The following is a 25,273-nucleotide window of genomic DNA, read 5'->3' as shown; positions in this document are numbered from 1 at the left end:
CCTTGCACCAAGAACCATGAATGATGGCATGTATTTTGAAGGCTCACCGACTGCGATGCCAGGGTCGGAGTTAGCCGTCTGCACCAGCTCCTTGCCTTGATGGCGAATGACCCAGTTGGGATCGATCTGAGTGGTGCCCTTGGGGTCCAAGTGGACCATCTGGAAGTTCCTGAAGTCCGTCTCACTGATGGCACTGTTTTCAGGACACACGTCATCAATATCCGGGATGTTGTCATTGTCAAAGTCATCCTTGCAAGCATCGCCCCGCCCATCACCTGTCACCAAGGACAAGCAGAAAAAACAGAAAACAAAGTCAATGGTTTGCCATGTGCCTTTCTGTGTCTGAGAAAACCTAGTAAAATTCAAGGTTCGGGTCTTATTAGTGTCTCGAGGATTAATGCCCATAATCTCTAAAACACTTAGCTTGAATCCTTTTAGGTCTTGACGCTCTTTTCAAAACATATATGAGATAAACACTGCAGCAAAGCATGCTGCAATCATATTCCCATAAGAATCATTTCTCACTTCGTTCTGAACTAGAAACTGCGGGTAGGAAACCCGAACGGCTGTCAGGCAATACCAAGCGGAACATCCAGCTTTTTGTTTTTCTGACAGTTTACAGAACTCCTGTTATCACCTCTCTTAATCAGCCCTTCCTGGAATCTACTTGGCATTTGGAGCAGAACTCTTACACGAAGAATGATTTTCCCTCGGGAGACGTGGACTCCCCTCATTTGGAAGCATCTTTTCAAATTCCCCAGCGAGTGGCTGGAGGGGTGGCGGGCTTGGGTGGCCCCTGTCCCCGGTGCGTGTAGGGGGAAGAACTTGGCAGCTTTCCCAGCTCTCTAGTCCGTGGCAATGATGGCAATCCCCCAGGCAGATGTCAGTTTACTAAACTAGCGCATTTTAGTGCCTGTTGCTTTAGCAGGAGAAAAAGATATTGAGGTCAACTGAATTTCCTGTCCTATTCTTCAAACTATTTTCAGTTCTGTTCAATCACAGGTGTTCCACCTACTGCGTGGCAGGTGCACACTCATAGGAAGCTTTAAAAAAAACACTAAATGCTCTGTGCATGTCAGCCTCTCCTCCATCCCAGACTCCTCTCTGGGTACAAGGCCCAGAGTTTCTCCACTAGGAGGGGTCAGCAAGCCCCCTCCCCAAGCCGAGAGGCTGTGGGAACTGAAGCCATCAGTTCTCATGTCAAGAATGAGCTTCGGGCCCTCTGCTGAAATGCCTTCCTGCTGCTCTGCGGGAAGGATCCTCGGAGCTGCCCTTCAGCCCAGCGAGCCTCTCCATGTGCTTCTTAGTCATGTTGGCTCGACACCCAACCATCCCTTATCTCAGTTTGTGAAGGATGTGTGCTCCCCGCGCAGCGCTCGAGTCAGCCAGGATTCCACGCAAGGAGCCACTTTCTCACAGCCTCTGTCAGAAGCCACTGAGCACAGCTGTGCTCCTCACGCATTCCTTAAGACTCTGGTAGGAAATCCCCAGCCCGTCCCTGTGATTTTACGCCCTCAAGATCCCATCCTGCTACAGACCACTTAGTTGTATTCACTGCCAGGCAAAATAGGTCTTTTTCCTGATATTTCACACGCTTGCCATTTTTGTTTGTTTTGCCCTTAAAAAGCAAACCCTCACTCTCCCCTAGCTGTCAAAACACAATCAAGCACAGCTTTGTCCTGCTTGTAACCAGCATTTCTTCACAGAGATGCTCAAAAGTTTGAAAATTACGTGGACACTGAGATTTTTGCCCATCCTGACACAGACAAACACACGTTTTCACATTTCATCCGTCAGCTAATACAGAAGCCTAGAGTGTGCAGAGCAGGTGGGGCAGAGGAAACCGCTATTCCACGGGTCTGGTGCCTTCAGACCACACGGCACGTGGGTTTTCCCACCTGGAGTTTCAGATGCATGACCTGGGGCAGCGCCTACCATCTGAGTCCTCCTGCTCCGGGTTTGACACGAGCCGGCAGTTGTCCCTGTCGTCAGGAACCCCGTCGTTGTCGTCATCCGAGTCACAGGCGTCACCCTGGCCATCGTGGTCATGGTCGGCCTGGTTGGCGTTGGAGATGTAAGGGCAGTTGTCCTGGTTGTTCTGGTGGCCGTCCTCATCGATGTCTTCATTGTTGTCACACTGGTCTCCCACAAGGTCATTGTCCACATCAGTCTGGAAAACAGAGCACGGGGACAGCAGCGTTGAACATCCATCCAGTGAAAGGGATGCCGGATTGAAAGGCCCCCTGGGATTTGGGGGCTGGACCACTGCATCCACCATGTGAGCGGCTGAGTCCATGGAGAGGTCACACCACTATCTACATCAGACTCAGGGCTGGAATCGAGGACTCTTTCCACCGCATGCTACCTCTCTACAGGGGCTCAATTTACCTAGGGAGACTGGAAAGAATTAACAGCTCCAGACTCATGTCCCTCTTTGACATCGTCTGCTACAACACATCCTATGAACTAGATCAATATATTATGTTCTCACCGTGTCTTCCAAACACAAATCTGGAACAGAAGTCAATTCCCATGTTTGCAACAGGGAAGTGCACAGACACACAGAGAGAGGCACACTCTCCCTCCAGATGGTGAGGTGACTCCTTTGGCCTGTGGCCAACGAGATACAAGAGCTGTGCCTACATTCGAGTTCAGTAAATGTTTTCAATTAAAACTATGGGAAAGCCTGTGCTGTCATGTCTTGCCAGAACTAATGGAAAACCACAAAGGCATATACATCTCTGACTGATCAGGTCCTCAACCCTCCTTCTGCTCATAGATACAACCTGATCAATTGCCTAATCAATTACCTGGTCGGGGTTGTGCACCAGGGGGCAGTTGTCACAGTGGTCACCCACGCCATCGCCGTCGGTGTCTCTCTGGTCAGTGTTGTAGACGTACGGACAATTGTCTCTCTCGTTGAAGACATCTGCAAGGAGTCAAGGGAATAAAAAAAGAACAGAAGCCTGATGCGTTTAGAAAGAGCACATTGCTTTTCAAAAGAGTGATCTAAGGATATGGTAAAATGCAAAGATTATTAGATGTGTGGAAGAATGCATGTCAGATTTCCCACTAAAATTTAAATTCCCTTAGTTTAAAATAGAACCAACTCTTGGAGCTTTCTAGATAATGCCACCCAATGAGGACTTAGTAAATGTGTTGTCACAATGTAAATCTCTGAGCTCCCTACTTTGATTACCTCCCTTAACATGCATTCAGGAGATATGCATTGAGCTCCTAGGAACTGGTTAGATTCCTAAGTTATGTTGCCTTCTCATCCATTTCCTACACTAGCAGAAAAATAACAATGGCAGAGTTTGATGGATTTTTAGGTGTAATACCTTATTTCAAGAAATCTGAAAATAGATAATGAATTCCATCAACATTGGAGTTGAGAAAATATACAAACTAGCAGGGGACGGCAATGATACTGCTAGTAATGAGGCACAAGGGCAGCAAAGCTTCAAATCTGTGAGTCAGAAGGAAAAACACAGAGTCAAGGCCCAGTGTCTGTCTTGTCCTGGCAGGAGAAGGGAGTCACCCCAAGGTCCCAGCTGCTGTAAACCCTAGAGAGCAGCAAGGTGGGTGGAAACCCAAGTCAGCATTACAGAAGGTTACTCCCATGAAAGTACACTAGCAGACAAAATGCAGGGGAGAGTGGGGAGGGCGAGCCCCTGGGGTGAGAGCTGACACAGGGCAGAGGCTGGTGCCAGGGTGCGGAATGGGGTAGAGGAAGCATGGGTGTAAGTCTCCTGAGCCTGGTGTGCAGAAACCCAAAGGGCGAGGCTGTGCTATGAGGTACAGGGCTGCTTCCCAGGGCACTGGGACCTGGTGGTGTCAGAGATCGCCAACGTCTGTGGATACCTGGAAACCTTGGAGGAGTTTTGCCATGAAAGATTCAATGATGGCAAGAAATCAAGGTGAGGATAGAAATGTCCCAGGAGAGGCAGATGCTGTCATGAGACCTTGCCCAGAAACACAGTTTGGTGAGGAGAGAGGACTGGGCTCCTGGAGCTTTGAAAGGGGGTGTGCATTACAGAAGACACCAGGAAGGGCACAAGGACACTGCACTAGGAGCCTGGGGTAGGACAAAGGAGGATGCCAAAGAGTGGTCCTGAGGCAGGCGGCCCCTTCCACGGACCCATGGGGAAAGACAAGGCTCCTATGAGAACAGCTTAATGAATCATTTAATCTTGTATTAGCATATGGATGAAGTTGAGCTGATCCAACAAGCACAGAATGAACCATGAGGTCTGCAAACACTTCTAGCTCTGAACCTCAAGCCCACAAGCAGAACTGACCGTCTCCGTCGATGTCCACGGAACAGGCGTCACCCTCCCCGTTGTTGTCCGTGTCGATCTGAGCGGGGTTGTGCACGTAAGGGCAGTTGTCGCAGCGATCCCCAACCTCATCTTTGTCGTAGTCAAATTGACGGGGGTTGAAGAGAAGCTGGCAGTTGTCCTAGAAAAGAACAAGGCAAGAGTTTAAGAAATAACACGGGAATGTTTACTGGATTGCTCATCAAATGGCTTTGCTTTTCTAAGTCATGTTCTCAGAGTAGCTCCAAAAATCAACGTAGAGATGCAGAAAACAGAGCTGGCAAGCCCGCGCCAACATGTTCTTGGTAGCAAATCATCTCACAATTATTTATGCATCTGTCCCCTGCTAAAAAAAGGTTGAGATTTTATATGGCAAAAATAATATACCATATAGCTCATGGTGAGGATAGAAACTTAAATGTCAACTGAATGAATGAATGAAGAGTCAATGGATCAAGGAAAGTCAGATGTAGGAAAGCTGTGAATAAAAATTTAGGTTATCTACCCCTGCGAGTGCCACATTATGCACTAATATGTTAAATCATTTATGTTTTGCAACAATTTTCTCAGAAAATGGTCACATCTAAATATTGCCACAAAGGCAAGTTTATCACTCACTGAGGTGACAGCCTCGCCCATCATTGGTACCCCACCAGCGGAAGGGTAGATAAGTCCCTCTGTATGCAATTAAAAGTAAATTAAACTGTTAAAAACATTTCCAGCAGAGCACCCCAGATGGTTCCATGCTCTGGTTGGTTAATTCACTTTTGGAAAAGACCAACATTCTCTCTTTGTGACTTTTGGGAATGACTTATGCAGGACTACTCGCCAAGACAATGGCATTTATAGGACTATGTGGCATAAAGCACTCCTCTCCTCTGATCCTTTTACTCATGAAATCGAGAAACGGCACAGCCCCGTCCGACCTTCTCATCATCGACGCCATCGTTGTCATCGTCATCGTCGCAGGCATCGCCAATGCCGTCCTTGTCAAAATCTTCTTGTCCAGAATTAGGCAGGAGGGGACAGTTGTCCTGCAATGGGAGGAAGGATAGCAGTTACAAACACATTCTGCAGAGCCCCCTCCGCTCAGGAAGGCAGGCTAAATAAAATGGAGAGGGCAGAGCTGACGACGTCCATGTCAGACATCTGTGTTCAATCAAGAGCAGAAGATAAGAGACCTTGCAGCGAGGCCAGAGGCACATGAATTTCTTTTCAAGTGCTGCCCTAGAAATTATGTCACCACCACTAGTGGGTCGAGATAAAAGAAGCTGCATCCTGAGCCCGGATCCCTGTGTGACTGCCAAAAACCCAGAGAAACAGACAAGAGTGAGGGACTGTGGTCCCGTGAGAATGTGGAAGGGAGCAGAGCCTCCAGAGTCCCCTGGGCTCCCCACAAACTCTGACTCATCCATCAAAGCTGATTTTAACCCTCATTAGCTAACAGATGCCCGAGTCTCTGAAGGTGCAGTGATCTGTTCAGAAACTGAGGCTGAGGACTCCAATTTGCCTCCCCATTTCAGCTCTTTGCAGTAAGTGGATAACGTGTAATTGGGGAAAAAGATCGTTTCATTTCTGTCCAACTGTGTTTTAACTGAAAGCTGAGCTGTGCAGACACTAACGACCTGAGGGAAGTGGAAACACAGAAAAGGGCAGAAAGCGTGTGTTCCAGTGACATTAATGCACAGGTCACAGAAGCCCCAGGGGACACCTCTTTCCACAAAAATGAAAAAAAAAAAGTAGGACGACCTCAGAGCAGCACAGTCTTAGCTTGACGGACACCTTCCGTGGTTTCCGCCGTGGCGTCTTGGGTACTGTTGATGCTTAACGGAAATCTACAATAATCAATTCAACAAGCACCCATTCCCCATGGAGACATCAAGCTCGACCCCCAAGCTCCTCATGTTGGGGATGGCGGGGTACGGTGGGCTGTGGTCAGGGAGATGCAAGGCAGGTGGAAACGTGGCCTTGGTTTGTTCAAAGCAGAGTCGCTTTTTGTTCCAGTTGACATCTGCCATCTTTAATCAAGGGTGACAGAAACAAAATTTAAATTATAACTTCTGTTATTCAAAATCCACGGGAACAAATAAATACGAAATAGAGGAATATATGTAGACTTTCAAATGACGTCCTTCGCCAATCTGTAGCATTCATGTTTCTGAAGCTATTAAGGCATAAAACTAGTCTAAAACTTTTTGGGACATTTTATATAGTGGACTGGATGATGGTTCCCAAAATATACAACATGCCTTAATCTCTGGAAGCTGTGAGTGTTACCTTATCTGACGAAATAGTGACTATCACCTTATACGGTAAAAGTGAACATGACCTTAGATGGCAAAAGATGTGACTGAGTTCAGGGTCTTGAAAGGATGGGTTTATCCCGGGGTATGCAGGTGTGCCCCACAGACAACCAGGTGTGTCCTTATAAGAGAGAGACAGAGGCAGCTTGGGGACAGACACAGAGGAGGTGGCGAGGTGAAGACAGAAGCAGAGATTGGAGTGATGTGTCCGTAAGCCAAGGGACACCTGGAGCCATGAGAAGCTGAGGAGGCAGGAAGGAGCCTCCCTGGAAGCTCCAGAGGGACTGGGGTGACACCGTGATTCCAGACTCCTGGCTCCAGACTGTGAGAGGATGAATTTCCGCTGTTGTCAGCCACCAGGTTTGTAGTCCTTGGCTACAGCGGCCTCGGGAAAGCAATGCCCTGTTACAGATCAGGAGGAAGTTCATTCTCCCAGGTGGCCTGATCGCTTCCTCCACTGCAGCACACTGGGGTCTTTGCCAAGAAAACTGTTTGCTAAATCTGACTGAGTGACCGTCTGCAGACACCTCAGGTTCTCCACAGCCCTGGAACAGTGTGGGGTCTGCTTATGTCCCCACATAAGGAGGATCCCTTGCTCAACTCCCTGACTTCAAGGCTATCTTTGTATTCAGTCAACAAACATATATTAGATGCAATATCTTCTCCCCCCAGCTCCCACCAATGAGCAGTGTGGCCATATGGCTCCTTTTCATAGTAATCCCTGGAATGTACTGGAATGAAATTCATGGAGAAAGGGCTCAACCTGATGATAGAAATCCATTAGGCAGATGCCTTGAGATGCTGGCTGATGGCCCTGGTGACATCACACCCAGGCTCCCCTCCGCCCCACAAATGTGGGCAAAACGCGCCCTCTTTCTGCTATGTCATTGTCTCAAGAAAGGAAACCCACGTGGAGTGTAGGAGGCAGCTGGGAACGATTTGGAGTCTCCAACGGTTTAGACCAATAAGTTATCTCCCAATGGGACACGACCACCCCAAGCGGGAATTCCTGGAGTCGGGGGAGGCTGAAGCGTCCGGTCTCACCTTGATGCAGTGGTAGGTGGCGTTGGTGGCGCAGACCAGATTCTTGTTGGGCCAGCCGTCCAGGTCGGAGTCCTCTCCACAGATGAGCCCGTCGCCTGCGTAGCCCGTCTGGCACTCGCACTTGTACATGGGGTCGCTGAAGTGGCCCAGGTAGATGCACTCTGCGTGCTTGTGGCAGCTGTGCGTCTTGTCCTTGCATGGGTTTTCAGGCTCACACACCTACAGGATGAAGGGCTTAGGATACCATCTGAGACCCTAACCCTGACAGGAGGGGTCTGAGGCTGCCATCAGGGCCAAGAGCAGGGGTGCGGGTTTCCTCCCCAGAGGACGCTGCTGGGCACGCATCCAGAAACTCGGAACTTTGTTCTTTCTAGAAGGGGCCTTGAGGCACTCTTCAGTGACCCCACCCTGCCACACCAAGGTCACGTCTGAGCCCACAGATGACCACATGGTGTTACTGATGCACGAAAAAGCGGTCACCCTGGTCCTGGATTCTTTGCATGAAAACTCAGCTCTGCGTCCCCATGTTGGTCGGGTCAATGGCAGGCAGGGGCTCTAACAGCTTCCCTGAGATTGAGTACCCTCTGTGTCTCTCCCACAATGCCGCCCTTTTTCTTCTCTCTCCCACCCTCCGTTTTTGGGACTCTTGCCCGACTTTCTAGAGCCTGCAACAAAAACAAAGCCAGCATTGCTCACTTGCTTTTCGGTCCTGGCCGCCTCCAGCCCGACACCGAAGGGCTGGCTGCCTTTGTAGCGAGGGGGGCACGGCAGGCAGTGGAACCCCGGGTTGGTGTTGACGCAGCGGTGCGCCTTGCTCGTGGAGAAGCAGACATCTGTGACCACGGCACACTGCGGGGACAAGCAGACAGGAGCCCGTCACTCCCCGCTCTCCCCGGGGCACCCTTCTGCCCGGGGCGGGGGCACCCACCTCGTCCAGGTCCTCGCAGTGTGTGCCGTTGCCCAGGAAGCCCACTGGGCAGGAGCCGCAGGACCAGGACCCATCGGGGAAGCTGCTGCACTCAGCTCCCGGAAAGCAGGGGTTGGATAAGCAGCCGTCTGTGTGGGGCAAGCAGAGCAGGGTTAACTCTGGGTCCAGGCAGCACCATGATTAACTATGCACCAGTCACTCACAGAGGACAGAAACCCCGTCTGAGCCCGAGAGGCTTGGGGCTGCCCTATCAGCCTCTCTGCATTTTAGCTGCAGTGCAGCTGAGCTTGTAGGAGCATGCTGGTGATGTCCATACAGGGCAACACCAGACAGCCACCCAAAGTTATCATCTCCAGGAAGATATCCTTAAATGGTAAAAATGGAGTAGTTTCCAGGAGCACGTGTACACTAAGACATTCATCATGTGTAGTGTTCTGTGCTGCATTGTGTGTGTTTTCTGCTTTTACCTAAAAATGCTGGAGGGACATATCACAGATGTCAAAAGCCGTGATCTTTACGTGCACAGAGTTGATCTTTCTTTTTTATGTTTTCTATATATTTGCCAAAAATGTTTAGACTTTTGATCAACATAAAAACTCAGTGGTTTCCTCAAAGACTGCTCCGGCTGAAGTGTACAGACCCAGGGACAGCGGGATCCGGAGGGCTGGGCAGGCGGCGTGCACACCCACCTACGGGGCAGCTCCTCTTGTTGCACATCTGATGCTCCTTGATGTCCCCCACGCAGGCCTTCCCTCCGTACTGAGGCTCCGGGCTGTTACAGACACGCGTCCGCTCCCGGATCCCCCCAGCACAGGTGACCGTACAGGCTGACCACGGGGACCAGGGGCTCCACCGCCCATCAACTGCAGGGAGAAAGCACCAAGAGGGTCAAGGAGAGGGAAGGCCACCGGGGCTGTGGGCTCGAGGGGGAAGAACCCGGTGACGGGGCATCTCCATGGGTCGCAGCAAAAATTGGTAAGAAAGTCCTTTCACGACCCTAACACCAGGGGGTGATGGAGATGGGAAATTTCAGCTGGTTTCGTTTTTACCTCTGGACAGAGAAATCATACAATCTTAGCGTCTAGAAGCTGCTGACCAGGGCCTGCTGGCTGCAGGTGCAGCTCCGTCACGCCCCAGAGGTGCGAGCTTCTAGAACGTTGTGTGAAGCTGAAGTTCATTCGAAACGGTCATCGTTCAGCATCAGCCCAGTGGATGACCTCACAGTGAAAGGTAACAGGCTACCCTCTCCTTTTTACTGAGTTTCAACACACTGCATAAGTCAGTTTTCCCAAGACGGGCTGGCCTTTTGAACCCGCGTGTTTCCTGTAAATTCAGACTCCAGCCCGCCCCAGACTGCAGAGGAGGCCGTCTCCCGAGACACATCATTCTGCACCGTCCATGCTTCCCCCAGTCGCAGCGCACACCATAACAGTTCCCACGGTTCTGGCTTGTTTTTCTCTCAATGGTAGATGAATTAGAGTTTAATTGAGCAAGCTCAGACAAGTCAGAGCCAAGCGCAGGCGATGGGCGTTAATCCCGAGGGCCGGCTTCTCCCTTTTATTGCTCAAGCCCTGCTCTGAGAGTCTGCGGGACTGAAGCTGGCCGCATGGGCCTGGCCCCGGGGCCCTGGTCCCAGCTGTCTGCACGCACCCACTCCCAACCTCGGCTTGCGCCCCACTTACTCGGGCAGGGGGGACCCTGGCAGGCCTTTGTCTCTCGGCCACTCCCTTTGCAGCTCTTGCCCCCCATCTGGGGGACCGGCGAGTTGCAGAGCCGGATTCGCGTGATGTTGCCGACCCCACAGGTCACGGAGCAGGAGGACCAAGGCGACCAGTGGCTCCAGCCGCCGTCCTGCCGAACTAGCACACGGAGAAGTACAAAGACATCAGCGGCTAGGGCCACTTAGCAAACGGCCCCGGGGGGCTGCCCGTCCCTGGAGTTTACCAAGCCCGCTGGAGAGGAGGGGAAGAGCTGGGAAAGACCTCAGCCAGCTGGAGTCCTTGGACAAGGCTGCGCACCTCCCAGAAATGGCAGCCGGCAGCCCGTCCTCGCCCAACCCCAAAACCCAAAGGTCTGGGGGGATGCTGACCCAGCCCTCCAGGACGGCTGGAGCGCTTCTGACACTCACTGCGGTTGTCGCATTTGCCCAGGCTGCATGCCCGCGTCTGGATGGACGGCCCCAAGCAGGTGTTGCTGGTGACGTCGCACGACCGGCCCCTCTGCTGGGTGCCAGACCCACAGGTGGCGGAACACTCGGTCCACTCTGCCCACGGGGACCAGCCCTCCTCACCATCTGCTGCTGGGTGGGAAGCACAAGGGCTGGTCAAGCCTCTGCCCCGTGACTGGCCACAGAAGGGAGAGGCACACGCACTGGGCCATGTGGCAGAACCATGTACTGGGCAGAAGGGGTGTGCAACTTCCCACGGAGGGGGGCGCCCTGAGGGTGAGCACTGCCATGTGGGCAAAGTCCTCCAGTTACCCAACGTCCATCCCTGGGCCGGAGCTCAGGGGCCACCTGCCCAGGAGAGGACGGACGGGTGGTTCAGTGGATGCACGGGGAGCATGTCCACGTCTGAGCAACCTCAACCATGCGTGTCCGGGAAGGTGTCTACGGATTTCTCAAATGGCTTACAAAAGCGGGTCCTGAAGCACATCTTGGCATTACTAAGGTTTAATTTACTTCCGTTCTAACCTCCATTTGCTGATTTATATATGGTAATGGAATTTTTCAATTTTTGGTTGAAACTACAGGTCACAAATTTAGTTCCAAATAATTTAAAATGGGATAAGTTAAAAAAGCAATTTCCTGGGGCCAGCCCGGTGGCGCAGGGGTTAAGTTCGCACGTTTCTCTTCGGCAGCCCGGGGTTCACTGGTTCGGATCCCGGGTGCGGACATGGCACCGCTCAGCACGCCATGCTGTGGTAGGCGTCCCACATATAAAGTAGAGGAAGATGGGCACAGATGTGAGCTCAGGGCCAGTCTTCCTCAGCAAAACGTGGAAGATTGGTAGTTGTTAGCTCAGGGCTAATCTTCCTCAAAAGAAAAAAGCAAGCAATTTCCTGCAAAGACATTCTTCACAGGAAATTACAATCCCTAAATAAGAGAAAAGTCAGTAACTTAATGCAGAGATTGATCTGGTAAACAGTAAAAGATGCTATATACCCTACTGTCATATTTACGTGGTGAAGAACCCTGTGAATGTCTACGATTCAGTGTTCCAGAAAACAGGAAAAAAGAGAAGAATTGTCAGGAGGCCTTTTTCTGTGCTATTATTCTCTCAATAGAGTAAAATATCTTCCTTTAATCTAACGTGGATCTTAGGTTTTCATAGTGACGTTTTTATGCTCTGCAGTACTATCTCATTTGGTGAATGTCTATTTAACACATAATATGGATCAGGCACTTTCACATATATTGTACTGTTTATCTTAATCATGAGCCAACCTTACGGAGGGGGCATAATCTTTCTGTGTTTTAGCGATAATGAATCTGAAACCCATAAAATTTACGATTTGCTCAAAATCGTAGACAGGCAGAGCCTGAGCCTGTCTCCAAATCTGTTCATCGTCCACATCCAAGGGATGACACACAAGATCTGGGGCCACCAACAGAAGGAAGTTTCTTTATCCAGCCCCCTGCCAGCCCCACAGCCAAGGCGAGTCTGGACGCCAGGCTCACCGTCGAAATGGAGGGCCTGTGGAAAGCAGAGGGGGCCTGGAGGGAGGAGATGCTACGACAAGGCTCCAGATGGCACAGGGAGGCAGCGCGTCCCAAACCTTTGTGTCCTCAACGTCCGGGCCCCCAGACCAGGAATACAGGATGGAAAATAGCGAAAGACGAACCAGGCATTTTAAAGAAAATTCCTAGGAAAGAACAGTTCAATCAACGCTGCCAGACGACAGGAGGGGAGGGAAGTGAACGAGACTCGTGCCGTGAAAGAAGTACAAACACCACACGGTCCAGTGAAGGGAGGGGGGGACCAGGGACTCAGAACAGAGCTGGTGGCCATGCAATTGCGTGTGGATGGATGGCTGTGGTTTAGGACAGTGCAGAAAGAAAGACTGAGAAAGCTTGAGCGAAGTCTCAGAGACAGGAGAATGCTGTGCGTGTCTGAGGAACGGAGAGGGGTTTTCGTGAGACGAGCATCGCAGGGTTAATGCAGAAGGGCCTTCAGCACGGACCTGGGGCGTCTATTAAATCACCTGGCAATAGTGAGCCACTGAGAGATCAGGTGCACCGACACCGCCTCAGAGAAGCTGACCTTGGAAGATGGTCCCACCGGCAGGCGTGGGATGCGGTGGGGAGACCCCAAGCGAAGGCTTTAGGGCCCATGCAGTTTCCACACCACAGGGACCTGAGGACGGTTACACCCTCCCACCCCTCCCCCTCGGTGTCTGTTCCTTGGAATGTATTGTTATGATTTAGAATTTATCACTTGGGATGTGGTCTTTGGCATCCTTTCTCCACGGTGTGTTTATGAGGATTATTCAGTGTCCTCGTGCCCCGGAGTGACAAGTTGGTGGCATGTGACTCGCTGGTGGGTATTTATTCGGGACTGAAAGTCAGGGTTCTCTCCTTGATCCCTGGGGTTCGGCTTCCTCATGGAGAGGTGACAGGCCAGGACAGAGCCCTCGGGTCCCTGACTTCTGAGGACTTCAGACTCTTCCTCGTCACCGTGAGTAAGAAGAGTGGACAACCTCGGGAGTGGAGCATCCTCGGCTTCCTTCTCTCTGTTTGGATCTAGTCTAAGCCTCACCCTTCTCGGCCGAATCAGCAAGTGGAAACAAACAAGCAGTTAAATCCACAGACCCCCCGAGAGCAGAGGTCGCCCCCTTCCGGGGCCACACTTACAGTGGAAGCAGGACGGACAGCATTCGCCTTCGATGAAGGACGGGTTGGCACAGGTCGCTGGGGGGCAGGTGATTTGGTGGCAAACGGTTTTAAATTTCTGCAAATAAAGAGAGGTATTCATGTAACACTCATTTGAAAAAATAAACACCGGTACAAGGGCTGGATTGAAAAGGGTCGACAGAGTGGCTGCAATGATTTCTGCCCCGTGAATGCTACACATTACACACAGAGCTTCGAAAATGTTGTCCCCTCTCTCTCGTTAGTGCCCAGAGCAGGGCTCTCCGTGTCCCTGTCCTTCTTTCTCCAACCGCTGAGCAAGTAGAACACAACAGGGACCCTCCTGTACTGTGGGCAGGAGGGGAGAAAGGATGAGCAAGGTCGGCGTGTACCGCCTGACGTCCGAGACCATTGCCAGTGGAAACTGAGTGACGTGGAGTAAAAGGAAGGAAGTAAATGGCCTGTGCCTCCCACTGTTGGTGGAGGCTGCATTCCCAGACGTTTCTGTGGAGCCTCAAGGCCCTCGCAGAATAGAATGGAGTTAAACACAGTCTGGAGGGATAGCCGGCCAGCTCTGACGACCTGGTGACGCTGGCCAAGTCACTTCACCTCTCTGGGTTTTGGTCTCTTTATGTGCAAAGCGATGAGTTTGGTTCCAGCCTTACGGACAGTCACCTCCACTTCCACGGCTCTTCTCCTCATTCCCTCCATCTCCACACGCTTTACAGTGAACCAGGGAACACCACCCATCTCCGAGCCATCATGACACACTGAGAGTTAAGTGGCGGCTGAGGGATGACTGGCCCCCTGCACGTTGCCTTCCGGCCCCCACCCCCCGAGAGAACAGCGCTCCTGGGTCTCACCTTGCAGGTACACTTGGTGCAGCTGTCCACCACCCAGGTTTCATTTTCCGAAAAGAACCGGCCGTCCTGCCAGCAAGCCGACATGTTCCTCGTCTTCGGAGGGCCGCCAATGAGCTCCCAGAGAAACTGGTTATCATTCGACTGGAAAATGGAGGGAAAGATTTAAGTATAGATAGGAACACAATCAGGTCCATCATGCTCTAGGATGCGAAAGAACGGTCCTCCCTAATTACAGAGCTCTCGAGTCAAGAGTGGAAACCAGCAGGTGTGTGGGGCCACCCCGCCCGGGATGGTACAGCCCCGTAAAGGATGACATATTCAACCCTAAGTAGATTTGTATCACCGAGATCTTAGCCAAACAGACTGCATGGTTTACATCGATTTTCCACTGCTGCCCCCTCACTTGTAAGCACCAAATTGACATCTATTCTAAAAGCTCGCTGCCTCTCCTGTCTGCTCAGTCGGTTCTATCACTGAGGCCGCCATGCCTCTGTAGACGAAGCCACCTGCTGGAGCTGGACGGGAGAAGGAGGCCCCTCTCCGCCAACTGCAACTGAAAACTAGCTTTCCATTCCTGAATTCGTCCATACTTCCAAATACAACAGACGTGCTCTGATAACACAACGGCAGGCACAAACAGACATAATTACGTGGGTGCATTTCCCCTAAGTGGAGACGTCTAATCTGGGAGCCATAGGCCTTTTGAGAATCAGAGGGAAGATCTGAATTCTCTCTCTCCTGCACAAAATGCACAGAAGCACACCTGTCCTGATTTTTTTTGTGCAATTTCAGAGAGTTCACAAATTTCCTTAATCCCTGACTCCAAGTTAAGTAAATTTGTCCTGAACTCTCAGTTTGAGTGTGAGAAGCTGCCGGGCGAAGGCTCATTTTCTCCTGCCCCATCCTCTCCTTTCTGGTTCTCTCCAGGACGACCCTGTGACCCGCCATCAGCACTTCAGCCAGGAGGAGGAAGTGTGTCCTGATGTACTGTGGACCTAAAGATGATGCCCCTAACGCAACTCTCAGGAAGAAACCCCCACCATTTATGAAGATTGCCCACAAAGCAGAGCACGCTGCTAACATGTCTTAGAATTCTTCATTTCTCCCCTGCACACTGTGGGGATTCAATGAGCGCTGGGTGGGGGAGACCGTCGTAACCCCCGCTCCCCATCCTGCCCTAACGCCAATACGCAGAGGAAGATTCCAGAAGGGGTCCTCCATCTTGGGTGCTTCCTGAGCCAGTGCCTGGCCTTTGACAAGAGTTGCCCTTGCTGTACCCGTTCCTTCTACCTCCCCACGGCATGGAAATTGTGCTGGTCTCACCGCGTCCTGGACCAGAATCAGAGCTCAGTTCAGGGCCTGTTGCTGTGGAGCAAAGGGTGGAGGCGGCAGTGATGGGGAGTCAGGAGTACCCCACTCTGAGCATCTGTCTGCAGCACCTCGAGGACAGGAGACCCCAGGCTGGAGACCTCCTTCCCTCTGCTGTCCTGCCCACCCCCCTACCTCTGTCCCCCTGCCTCTGTGGCATCACTTCCTTCACATCCCTGGGGCACAAGCTACGGTCACTTTGGACCAGGCGTGTTCTCAGCGTGGGGATATCACGGGACAACACGGCTGAGACAACTGGTCACTGCGGGCAACCCTTTCTAAGCCCTAACCCACACATCCTAAAGCCTTTCAGACACTTCCTTCTCCCCTTTGACGTGGTGTGAAGATGAGGCTATGATTTCCTCACATCCTCAGGGACACACTTCTCAAACCTCTGTGACCGTTCTTCACCACACTCCATCCTTTAAGTGAGTGTCCCCCTCCATGTATGTTTTACTCACAGAGGAGATGAATTTCCCCAAGTGAAGAATTCCTTTTGGAGAATATGTCGCCTGTGACCATATTTTCACTCAGAATCCCCCTCCTGCCCCACCCAGCAGTCCTCTAGCCACACTGCATCTTAACCAAACATCCCTGGAGAACCTGCCACGACCAGCCCCTGTCAACAGTGGGTTTTTACATGGGTCCAGCGTGTTTGTGGACCAGACAGGGGTTAGCGGCGGAGGACACGGGGCCGTAGGGGGTCGGCCCAACCTCCCGGCCCTGCCGCCCGGGCACTCACCACTTTGCGCAGGTTCTCGTGCAGCTGGTTCACGATGACATGCAGCCCCGACAGCTCGTTGATCATGCTGCCCAGCTCCTCGCAGGAGCGCTCACACACCTCGGGCCTCTTCTCCGAGCTCTGGCCCACGTACTCCGTGTTGATCTGGGGGCTCAGGTGCAGCGTGTCTGTGTTTTCGTTGATGGCGTTGGCTTCCGCTAAGCGGGGGGGGGGACATCGAGAACAGTGAGCAGGGCTGGTGCTGCCATAGTGTGGCCAGAATCGTGAGCCAGCACCTGGGTGAGACTGTCACTTGTTCCTGCAGCGGCCAAATGCTCCATCGCACCCGAAACCCACGGGAAGGGCTGATGGCCATGGTTCCCAACTACTGCCATGCTTTTCAAAAAGGACTCTGTCCTGCTTCCTATACACGCCTTCTTAACAGCCCAGGAGGCCTGCCTGGTGGCACAGTGGGTAATATGCTTGCTCTGCTTCTGCCCTTGGGTTCGGATCCGGGGTGTGGACATATACATTGCTCTTCAAACCACGCTGTGGTGGCATCCCACACACAAAACAGAGGAAGATGGGCACGGATGTTATCTCAGGGCCAATCTTCCTCAAAAAATAAATAAATAAATAAAGAGATAAATTTAAAAAATTAAAGCCCAAAGCAGAAGTTTAGCTTAGCAACAGAAAAATTCAAAAACATTAGACCCACACGTTTGTCTGCACTAGTGATGGAATTTTGCATCATGCGTCTTATCCAAACCGATTAGAGGTAAGTTTCCTGTCTTTCTGGCAGTTCCTTGTTTTGATTCCTGGCTCTAAATCTGTTTTTCAGCCACGTGTTCTCCGTAAATCCTGACGACCCCTCTCAACTCTCTGTTTGTCCCATTTTTCCATCCTAAATCTTTTCTTTAGGCTGTTTGTTCTGCATTAAGGCAGATTCAACTGTCCTCGTGCTAAATATGTAATTTCATAGAGACTTCACCTTCCTTTTTTCTACATTGACATCCTTCCTCCGCCAGCCTCATGGAATCCCCTGCAGGCGAGGACGGACTCCCACATTGTCCCATCCTAGGGATTCTCTTCTCCTGCCCCAGGAATCATGCAAGCCCTCTGAAGTCCTCATCCATGGGACATATATGGTTATGACACACATTACAAAACTGATCTGGGAAGGCCAGAAACAGGCGCCATCCTCGGACAGAGCTGGGCGGCTCAGACTGGCGTGGCCCAGGGCCCCAGGCAGGATGCGTCTCGTTCATCCATAGCCCAGCCCGGCTTCCTCTGTGGGGACTGTCACAGGGTTAAAATGCCTTATTTCACTTAGTCATTCCATCATGGAGTTATGACTTGTAAATGCTATAATTCTGTCGGCATCTTATCATTGAGTTTTTATTGCTTGGTTATAAATCTGTGTTGTAATTCACATTGATCTTAGGAGCTTCCCTCACCCTCTCTGGGCCTGCGGCCAGACGTGGTCATATAATCATGCACACATTCATCACTCACAGATATCAGATTGAAAATATCTGCAGCGACAAAAAGTAGCCAGAAATCCACAGCAGCCTGAGTGAAGACGGACCCTGAGGAGTTACTCAGGACAAGTGCCCCTGAATTACCATATCGCTCACCCTTCTGATAAAAGGCACAATAGGGTACCGTGGTGTTCAGGTTATAGCCTGACTGGGACTGGGGTTAAGGCAATTTCCATCCTCCTTCTGTGTAGGGTAAACTGTCTCCCTTTCCTTTTCTCTGTCACAGCGATGAGCCTGCCCAGCGGAGACACTGCTGAGAGAACACTCAGCTTTTATTCAAGGACGAGCAAGGCTGTCCCCCATCAGGCAGCAGCCCAGGCACCTTCTCCCTCTGTGTCCTGCTGAACCTTCCAGGCAGGATTAGAGTCGAGTGTCAGTTTACTGTCTTAGCCTTTATAGAACTTTTTGCTTTTTAAATCACTCCTCCCCCAAAAAGACCACGACTTCACTCAAAAGGACTGGTACTTGTCATTCCAGCCGGAGCTGCAGAGACAGAACAAGATGTGGTCCTGAGCTGCAGTGGCTGCAGCAAAGGAGCCGTTTGGAACTGAGGACAGTGGCAGGAAGCATGAAAAGTCTGTCCTCCCTCCACAGTCCTGCCCAAAATCACTGTCTGAATTCCTTTTCCTGCCTTGTACTTTGTCGAACATTCGAAAGATGTACAGATTGAAAGGTGGACAGCCTTAGATGGAAAGATACAGAACTCAGCCCGCAGCTCCTGCCAGGGTAGAAGCTGAGGCACAGAGCGGCTGGCTCACCACTTGGGACGCCACATCCTCAGGGACCCAGGGCGTCTGAGCGGTCAGACCAAAGCTCCTGTTCTGGGCTCGGGTGCGGGATGGCACAGCCACAATTGCGCATTACAGACATTAAATCCTACGTACGGTTGGCATGTCGACCCGCAAAAGAACAATTAATATTTGTCATAATTTACAGATGACATGAAGAAGTGGTCTTAATGAAAATAAGTCACAAAATGGACTCATGTAACAGATAAGAGCCTTTTCTTTGGAGACTGTAAAACCAGCTAGGTAGCCAGCTTCACTGCTCACAGGTGGTTATACCTGACAGTTAGTGGCACCTCCTTGCCCCTCAGATTCTCTATGTGTAAAATGAAGAAAATGAACATGCCCACCTCAAAGGTGTTTTGAAGATTCAATGACATATTGCATTTAAAGAGCCCGATATAGTGACCTTCATAAATTAAACACTCAAGAAAATGTTGGCACATTATGGTTGGATGTAAATTAAAAATGCAATTAACAGACAATATGGGATTATCTGCCAATGATTCAAATAGGGTAGATTTTCATAATAAGACTGTGTCAACAGCCACGAATACTGTCAGAAAACTTCCATAGTCCAAGTTTGACAAGTGTCTGTAGTATTAGCTTATTAAGATGACCTTCACACATTAATAGACTGGAAAATTTTCATATATTTAAAATCTTGCTAAAATGCCAATGGATTATTTTGAATTATTAAAAAATATTCAAAATTATTCTTTTAAGCAAGTTAGCATTTTCAGATGTTAACATGTCTAAGTTGGCCAGCCATCTCACTCAAAGACAGTGAAGGCACTTTAATCAAATATTTTCACTTAAATTTCCTCCAGCCCACATTCACACACACACACACACACATCGTAGTAGAAATCCATCTGAGATAGGAAATAAAATATGAAATAAGTTGTTCAAAGCACACCTACCTCCCTGGTTTTGCTGACAACCTTTCTTGCTTAGAATATCTTCCACAGAATTTTCAAAACCCAAGTAGACGTTCTGCAGCAAACCCTGTAATGTACACAGGAGAGAAATAGAGCAATGAATAAACACTGAATCTAATGTCACGCTAAATGACATTTTAAACATACAAGATGTAATTTTAAAACAGTGAGAATGGGTTTGGTTTTTTTTTGACGCTTTTATACTCAGCAAGTTTGAAATTTCTTCGTACTGGGTTATCCTGTATAGGTTACTTTTGAAATTTCGTATTTAAGCATGACATTGACAATGGGAGTTTACATAAGGAGAAGAAAGTGTCGCACAGAGAAGAAGGAAGTTGGCCCGAAGACACATGGTAAATTTTCTCGTCTGAACATGCTCAGATCACTGTTCTAGCCTGTTCTTTCTTTGCAGGGGAGGCTGATGATTGCTAGTGTTCTTGTATTTGCCTAAAGGTCTTGGAAACATCCACTGGTCCAATCTCAGGTGTAGACAATAGGTCTGTAAGATAAGTCTGCCTTCCACACTGTGCATGATCAATGCACGATACATTAGGGGCCAAGTCAACCATAAACAGTCATGGGATCACCTCTCAAGATTAATTCAATAACTAGTTAAGCATCTCTAGGCCCTTTACTCAAATAACTGAGTTTAAACATGTTTATTTCCAAAGAATACGCACACACCTGGAAGATAGCCGGGTACTGACCGCCATTGCAGGTTCTAAAAGCTTGCAGTTTTGGAAAAACCCTCTTCCAAAGTATTTCAACTGAGATGAACATGGAACATTCTCTCATAAATCAAAAGCTCTTTCCTTAGAAAGCATAGTTGCTAATTTGGTCTCCTAACACTTCAGACTAAAACTGGAATTTGGGAGTGGTTTCCACATACTGAAGTGATCTGGGGTTACCAGAAACATTTGAATCAGGTTGATTCTTTGATAATCAAATCAATTGTCAACCTGGAAATCAATGACCATCTGTGCAGGTACAAAAGTACACCTGCCACAACTTACCCCACTCATTCCCAGCTTAAAAAGGTGTGTGTGTTGTGTGTGTGCACATGTGTGGTGTCATATATGTGAGTGAGTACACAAATGCGTATAGTGTTTGTGTGTATGCATGTGTGTGAGCGTTATTGTGTGCAAGTGTGTGAGCATGAGTATGCATCTGTGTGCATTGTGTAAATGTGTGCACACGTGGGTAGCGTTTGTGTGCGGATGCATGAGCACGCATGTGTGTATGCATGGCATTTATGTACATGAGTGTGTGTTGTGTGCATATGCGTGAGTGCACGTGTGTGTGTGTCTGTGTGTGCCTGTACACATGTGAGTGTGCATGTGTGGTTTATGTGTGCAAGTCTACATGTGTGTGCCTGAGTGGTGTTCTTCTCCAAGGCCAAACCTGACCTACTCCAACACAAGCATTACATTAAGAGATACCCATGGTCACTTCTCAGCAAAGCTTCTTCTTGCACTCAGCCCTGATGCTGCCGTACGTACCCTGAAGTGACTCTCTCGAACAGAGCCTTTGGCCACGTACATCCTGCTCTTTTCCGTTTTCAGCTGCTCATAGAAGGGCTCGTCCAGAGTGAAGCTGTCGATCAGGTCACAGCCCACGTACAAGCTGTAGGTCTCGCCTGTCACCTGCACGGTGATGTTCTTCCACTGGGAGTCAGCAAGGCCCACGTCCTCCAGGGAGATGACGTGCTGGGCGCCATCTATCCAGTAGGTGAGGTCCAGGGTGTCCGCTGGGCCGTTGGAGACGATCTCAAACTGCCTCTGGGAGGGGCCGGGGCCCTCCAGAGCCAGGAGCGTACCCCTGGACTTGCGGTCCTGCTTCAGGGTGGCCATGAGGAAGAAGCCCTCTTTTTGCCGCATGATCTTGGCCATCTTGCTGAGATAATCTGCACTCACCGGTGGAATATAGTCAAACCGGACGAAACGATAGGCTGGCACGCTGGGGTCAGGCCCCCGGAACTGCTTGGCCCCGATGGTCTTCCGGTTTATGTTGCTGACGCTGAAAAGGTCGAAGGTAGAGTCCTCGTCCTGGTCACCAGCTGCCCAAGGGAACAGAGCAGGGACGTTACCAGCAAGCAGGGCAAACAGCAGCCGGGAGAGGCGATCTCATACTCAGAGTGGCCACCCGTGACTTTATGTGCGAGCAAATTAATGGGGCCACTCAATGTTCCATTATTTCCTTTCTCTTTCACGGGGCGGTGGGGGCGGGGGGGGGGGGCGCTAATGCTGTATTTTATGTGAAACTGCTCTCCTCGCTCCCTGTGCTGTTACTCAAAGTGTGGTCCCTGAAGCAGCTGCTGGTCCACAGGGCTAGCGTCCATCCTTGACTGGTCAGGGAGCGTGCGGCAGAAGGTAAACCAACCACGTCACTGAGCACTTTGTTTAGAGCAGCTGACACTTTCCACAGCAAGACTTTCTCAAGGAAGGAAGCATGCCCAGAGTTACACACCAGCACCTGCTCCACATTTTGTCCCAGACCAGGACTCTGAGGCTGCCTGCTCTATCCTGTTCTCCCACGCCATATCAAGGCTTAAGTGCAACCCTCTCTCTACCATTCAACTGCCCAGAAAAATATCCTACAAAAGAAACTGGTCTTTAGCCTTGCTATTGATGCATTTTCAGGATGCAATTGAATTATTTGCTCTTTTTAATTGAGATCATCGGGTTTAAATAAACGATGATCATATCCGTCTTTTTTTTTGGTAGAAATTCATTCTTCCACTTGTAATTCACGCTACAGGCAAGGATCTGATTCAACGATGGGTCTCAAGCCTATAATTGAAAGGTTTTGAGTCACCGTTTAAACTACTGCTAAAAACAGTTATCGCACCTCACCAAAATTGTAACATTTTAAATAATTTGAAACTTTGGTGAACAGAAGTTTTAAGCAAAGTGTAACTTTTCATCTAATATTGGCAAATTAAAACATTAGAATACTGTGTTCTGATTGAAGTCTGAATCGTTCCACCTTCAGTAGAACTATTTTGAAATATCAAAATTCCTTCAAATAACTAAAACCTTTGACTCACAATTTTACATTTGGAATTTATCCTAAAGATGTGATCACGAATGCTGATAAAGATTTATTCACAGCAGTATTCTTTGTGAGATCCTTTGTACCAGTGGAAATAAAGTAATAATGTAAATGAGAATTGGTCTAAAAAAATTAAGGTTTGTCTCCTGATGAAATATTATACAGTCATTAAAAATCATGTTGTAAGAAAATAAGCACATGGGAAAATATTTATGATATGTTTTTAAGTAGGAAAAAGATGGGAAGAAAATAAGTTATAAAACACCAAATCCTCCTGGTGTTGTAGATATAGCATATGGAAAAAAGCCTAAAATGTGCTCAGCAAAATGTCGGATCTCTAGGTGGAAAGATGTTTTTATCTAATACCTGGATTTTCCAAAAATAAATCATTTCATATTCTATGGACTCAAAAGTAAATAAATATTTATTTAAAATGAGGTTAAGAAAGTTCTAACAGGTTAGACATGCCAACCACAAACTTTGTTTTGTCTGCCCCTCATCCTTTAGCCACATCCTAGAAGTGCAGATAACGGGAGGTGTGGCCCATACTCACCTTGAGTGCTGGACGAGGCCCACAGAGCCAGCAGGAGCAGCGTCCACAGCATCCCGCCCCTCTGCCGCTGATGCCCTGTGGGTAAATCAGACTCTTGTCAGTTATGAACACACAGCTGCAACTCTTAGTGTAGACTGAAATTTTTACTCACATGACCCATTACAAACAGTTTGTGTATAAAAATCAGAAACAAATGGATTTATAGGAAGTAAAATCTAGATATGAAATTTGCTTCTCAAATGGGAATCTTTTAAGTATAGTTAGTATTTATTGGAGTAGTATTTGTTGACAAGCACTGTGCTAATCACAGTTTACATATTCATATCACTTAATCCTTATAATGACCCAGGAGATAAATGCTATTATTATCACCCCCATTTTACAGATGGACAAATAGAGGATGGGAAAAGTTAAGTGCTCACTCAGACCAATGCTGCTGAGGAGAGGGGTAGCCAGGACTTAAACCCAGGAAGTCTGAGTTTAGAAAAATATTAGCATAGTGAAAATAATCCATGGAGGCATTTTGTGTAAATAGCCAAGAAAAAAAAAGCTGTGCTGTAACTTAAATAGAATAAGTAATAACTGTATAAATGGCTTAGAAATAAACTTGATTTGGTGTCTATAACCAGAAAATCATAGCATTTTACTTAGTAATCATTTTTGCTCTGCTTTTCTATTTTCCTGCAGGCCTGTTTTTCCATTCTTGGGGATTTTCAATTGGCACGGTTCAGCAGACGCTGGACCAGAAGTCAGGAGACCTGGCTAGAAGCCCGCTCCACTTTTAACCCCTGCTCCACCTTGGTGCGTCCCCTTGGTCTCAGCTTCCTCATCTCCTGAATGAGCATGTGGGGCACCGAGGCCCCACCCAGCAACAGGCCGCATGCTGCTGTGAGTCAAAGCCAAAACTGAGACCCTCATTCTCCCCCTCTTTAGGATGCCAACGGTGGCTGACTTCTCAGAGTTGAAGAAATCCGTGAAGTCTCCGTCTGCAGAAATATTTGGTCACTGGGACTTGAATCTTCCTAGGAGGCAGCAGACACATTCCCCAGAGGAAGGGAGTGCCTCGCAGGACCCTCAGGCTCCCTCTGGAGTCCAGACTCCTGCCCTACACGATCGACCCACAGACATGCCCAGGAGCTTGGTTGTTGTCAAGTAGTACGTTGCAGAGGCAGCTGGGCACAGCAGACAAGCCCCAGACCAGCCAGACTCAAAGCTGCGCTCCCTCAGGCACCAGCTGTGCAACCTAGGGCAGCTTAGCTAACCTCTCCATGTCTCAGTGTCCTCATCTGTAGAATGAAAAATAGTTGTTTAAAATATCCACCTCATAGTGTTATTATGAGAAATAAATTAAGCAAGTGAATATTCCTAAGGCCTCACTTAGCACTGCGACCACACAGGTATTTGTTAACACACTACATATGGCCGTGCATCGAGAATCGTTGCTCCATGACCTTCCAGTGCAGGACTGATAGTAAGGATGCTGTTAATAGGATTCCTAAGAAGATTACATTCCAGGAGGAAACGCTTGTGACAGAATAGCACTTGGCACTCAGTAAGCACTCCATAAGTGGCCTTAAAATAAACGGTGGGTGAGCACATCTGGAGTGCTTTCCCTGTGTCTTTTCACCATCCACCAGATGTGTCCCGTCTGTCCCCTACAGACAGCGGGTGATGGCTGCCTCTGGCAAAGGTGACCTCTGTCCAAAATATTAATATCAAAGTTCTAGATGCTCAGCCTCCTGAGTATGAGCTTAAACAGAGTAAATTGAACTCTGTCTCTAACAAAATCAAATCCTCTGATTTCTGCAACAGTAGAATGTCACAGAGTATCAGTGCTCTGCCACTTGTCACCTGAACGTGAGGGTCCCACCTTATCTCATAGGATCGGGACAACAAAAAAGAAAACAGCAGGATCGGGAATCGCTGGCATGGTTGCTACAGCCTTACATCATCGATATCATTAGGCTGCAATACCTATTACATATCACATCGTGCAATACACATTAG

General features: G+C 49.2%; 1 protein-coding gene across 3 annotated transcripts in view; it reads right to left on the bottom strand.

The window, feature by feature from the left end:
* The window catches only part of THBS2 (thrombospondin 2), a 32,638-nt gene that overhangs the window by 5,946 nt on the left and 1,419 nt on the right, over nt 1-25,273 (bottom strand). The window contains exons 2-18 of one of the 3 annotated variants that reach the window (XM_070256116.1): nt 23,267-23,341; nt 21,162-21,718; nt 19,645-19,729; nt 16,417-16,613; nt 14,307-14,447; nt 13,447-13,543; nt 10,723-10,893; nt 10,277-10,453; nt 9,284-9,457; nt 8,595-8,722; nt 8,363-8,515; nt 7,667-7,885; nt 5,246-5,353; nt 4,302-4,461; nt 2,811-2,929; nt 1,936-2,170; nt 48-275 (exon numbers count right to left, since the gene is read on the bottom strand). In XM_070256116.1, the coding sequence (XP_070112217.1) occupies nt 48-275; nt 1,936-2,170; nt 2,811-2,929; nt 4,302-4,461; nt 5,246-5,353; nt 7,667-7,885; nt 8,363-8,515; nt 8,595-8,722; nt 9,284-9,457; nt 10,277-10,453; nt 10,723-10,893; nt 13,447-13,543; nt 14,307-14,447; nt 16,417-16,613; nt 19,645-19,729; nt 21,162-21,718; nt 23,267-23,318 (3,001 nt within the window). In that variant the 5' untranslated portion in view covers nt 23,319-23,341. Of the gene's footprint in view, nt 1-47; nt 276-1,935; nt 2,171-2,810; nt 2,930-4,301; nt 4,462-5,245; nt 5,354-7,666; nt 7,886-8,362; nt 8,516-8,594; nt 8,723-9,283; nt 9,458-10,276; nt 10,454-10,722; nt 10,894-13,446; nt 13,544-14,306; nt 14,448-16,416; nt 16,614-19,644; nt 19,730-21,161; nt 21,719-23,266; nt 23,342-25,273 lie in introns of those variants that run through there. The other 2 variants (XM_070256117.1, NM_001163117.2) reach the window with 2 other exon arrangements.

This window comes from Equus caballus, chromosome 31 (genome assembly GCF_041296265.1).
Source record: "Equus caballus isolate H_3958 breed thoroughbred chromosome 31, TB-T2T, whole genome shotgun sequence".
In the NCBI taxonomy this organism is placed as follows: domain Eukaryota; kingdom Metazoa; phylum Chordata; class Mammalia; order Perissodactyla; family Equidae; genus Equus; species Equus caballus.
Note: the sequence above shows the minus strand (reverse complement) of the source record. Positions and strands in the feature narration are given on the sequence as shown.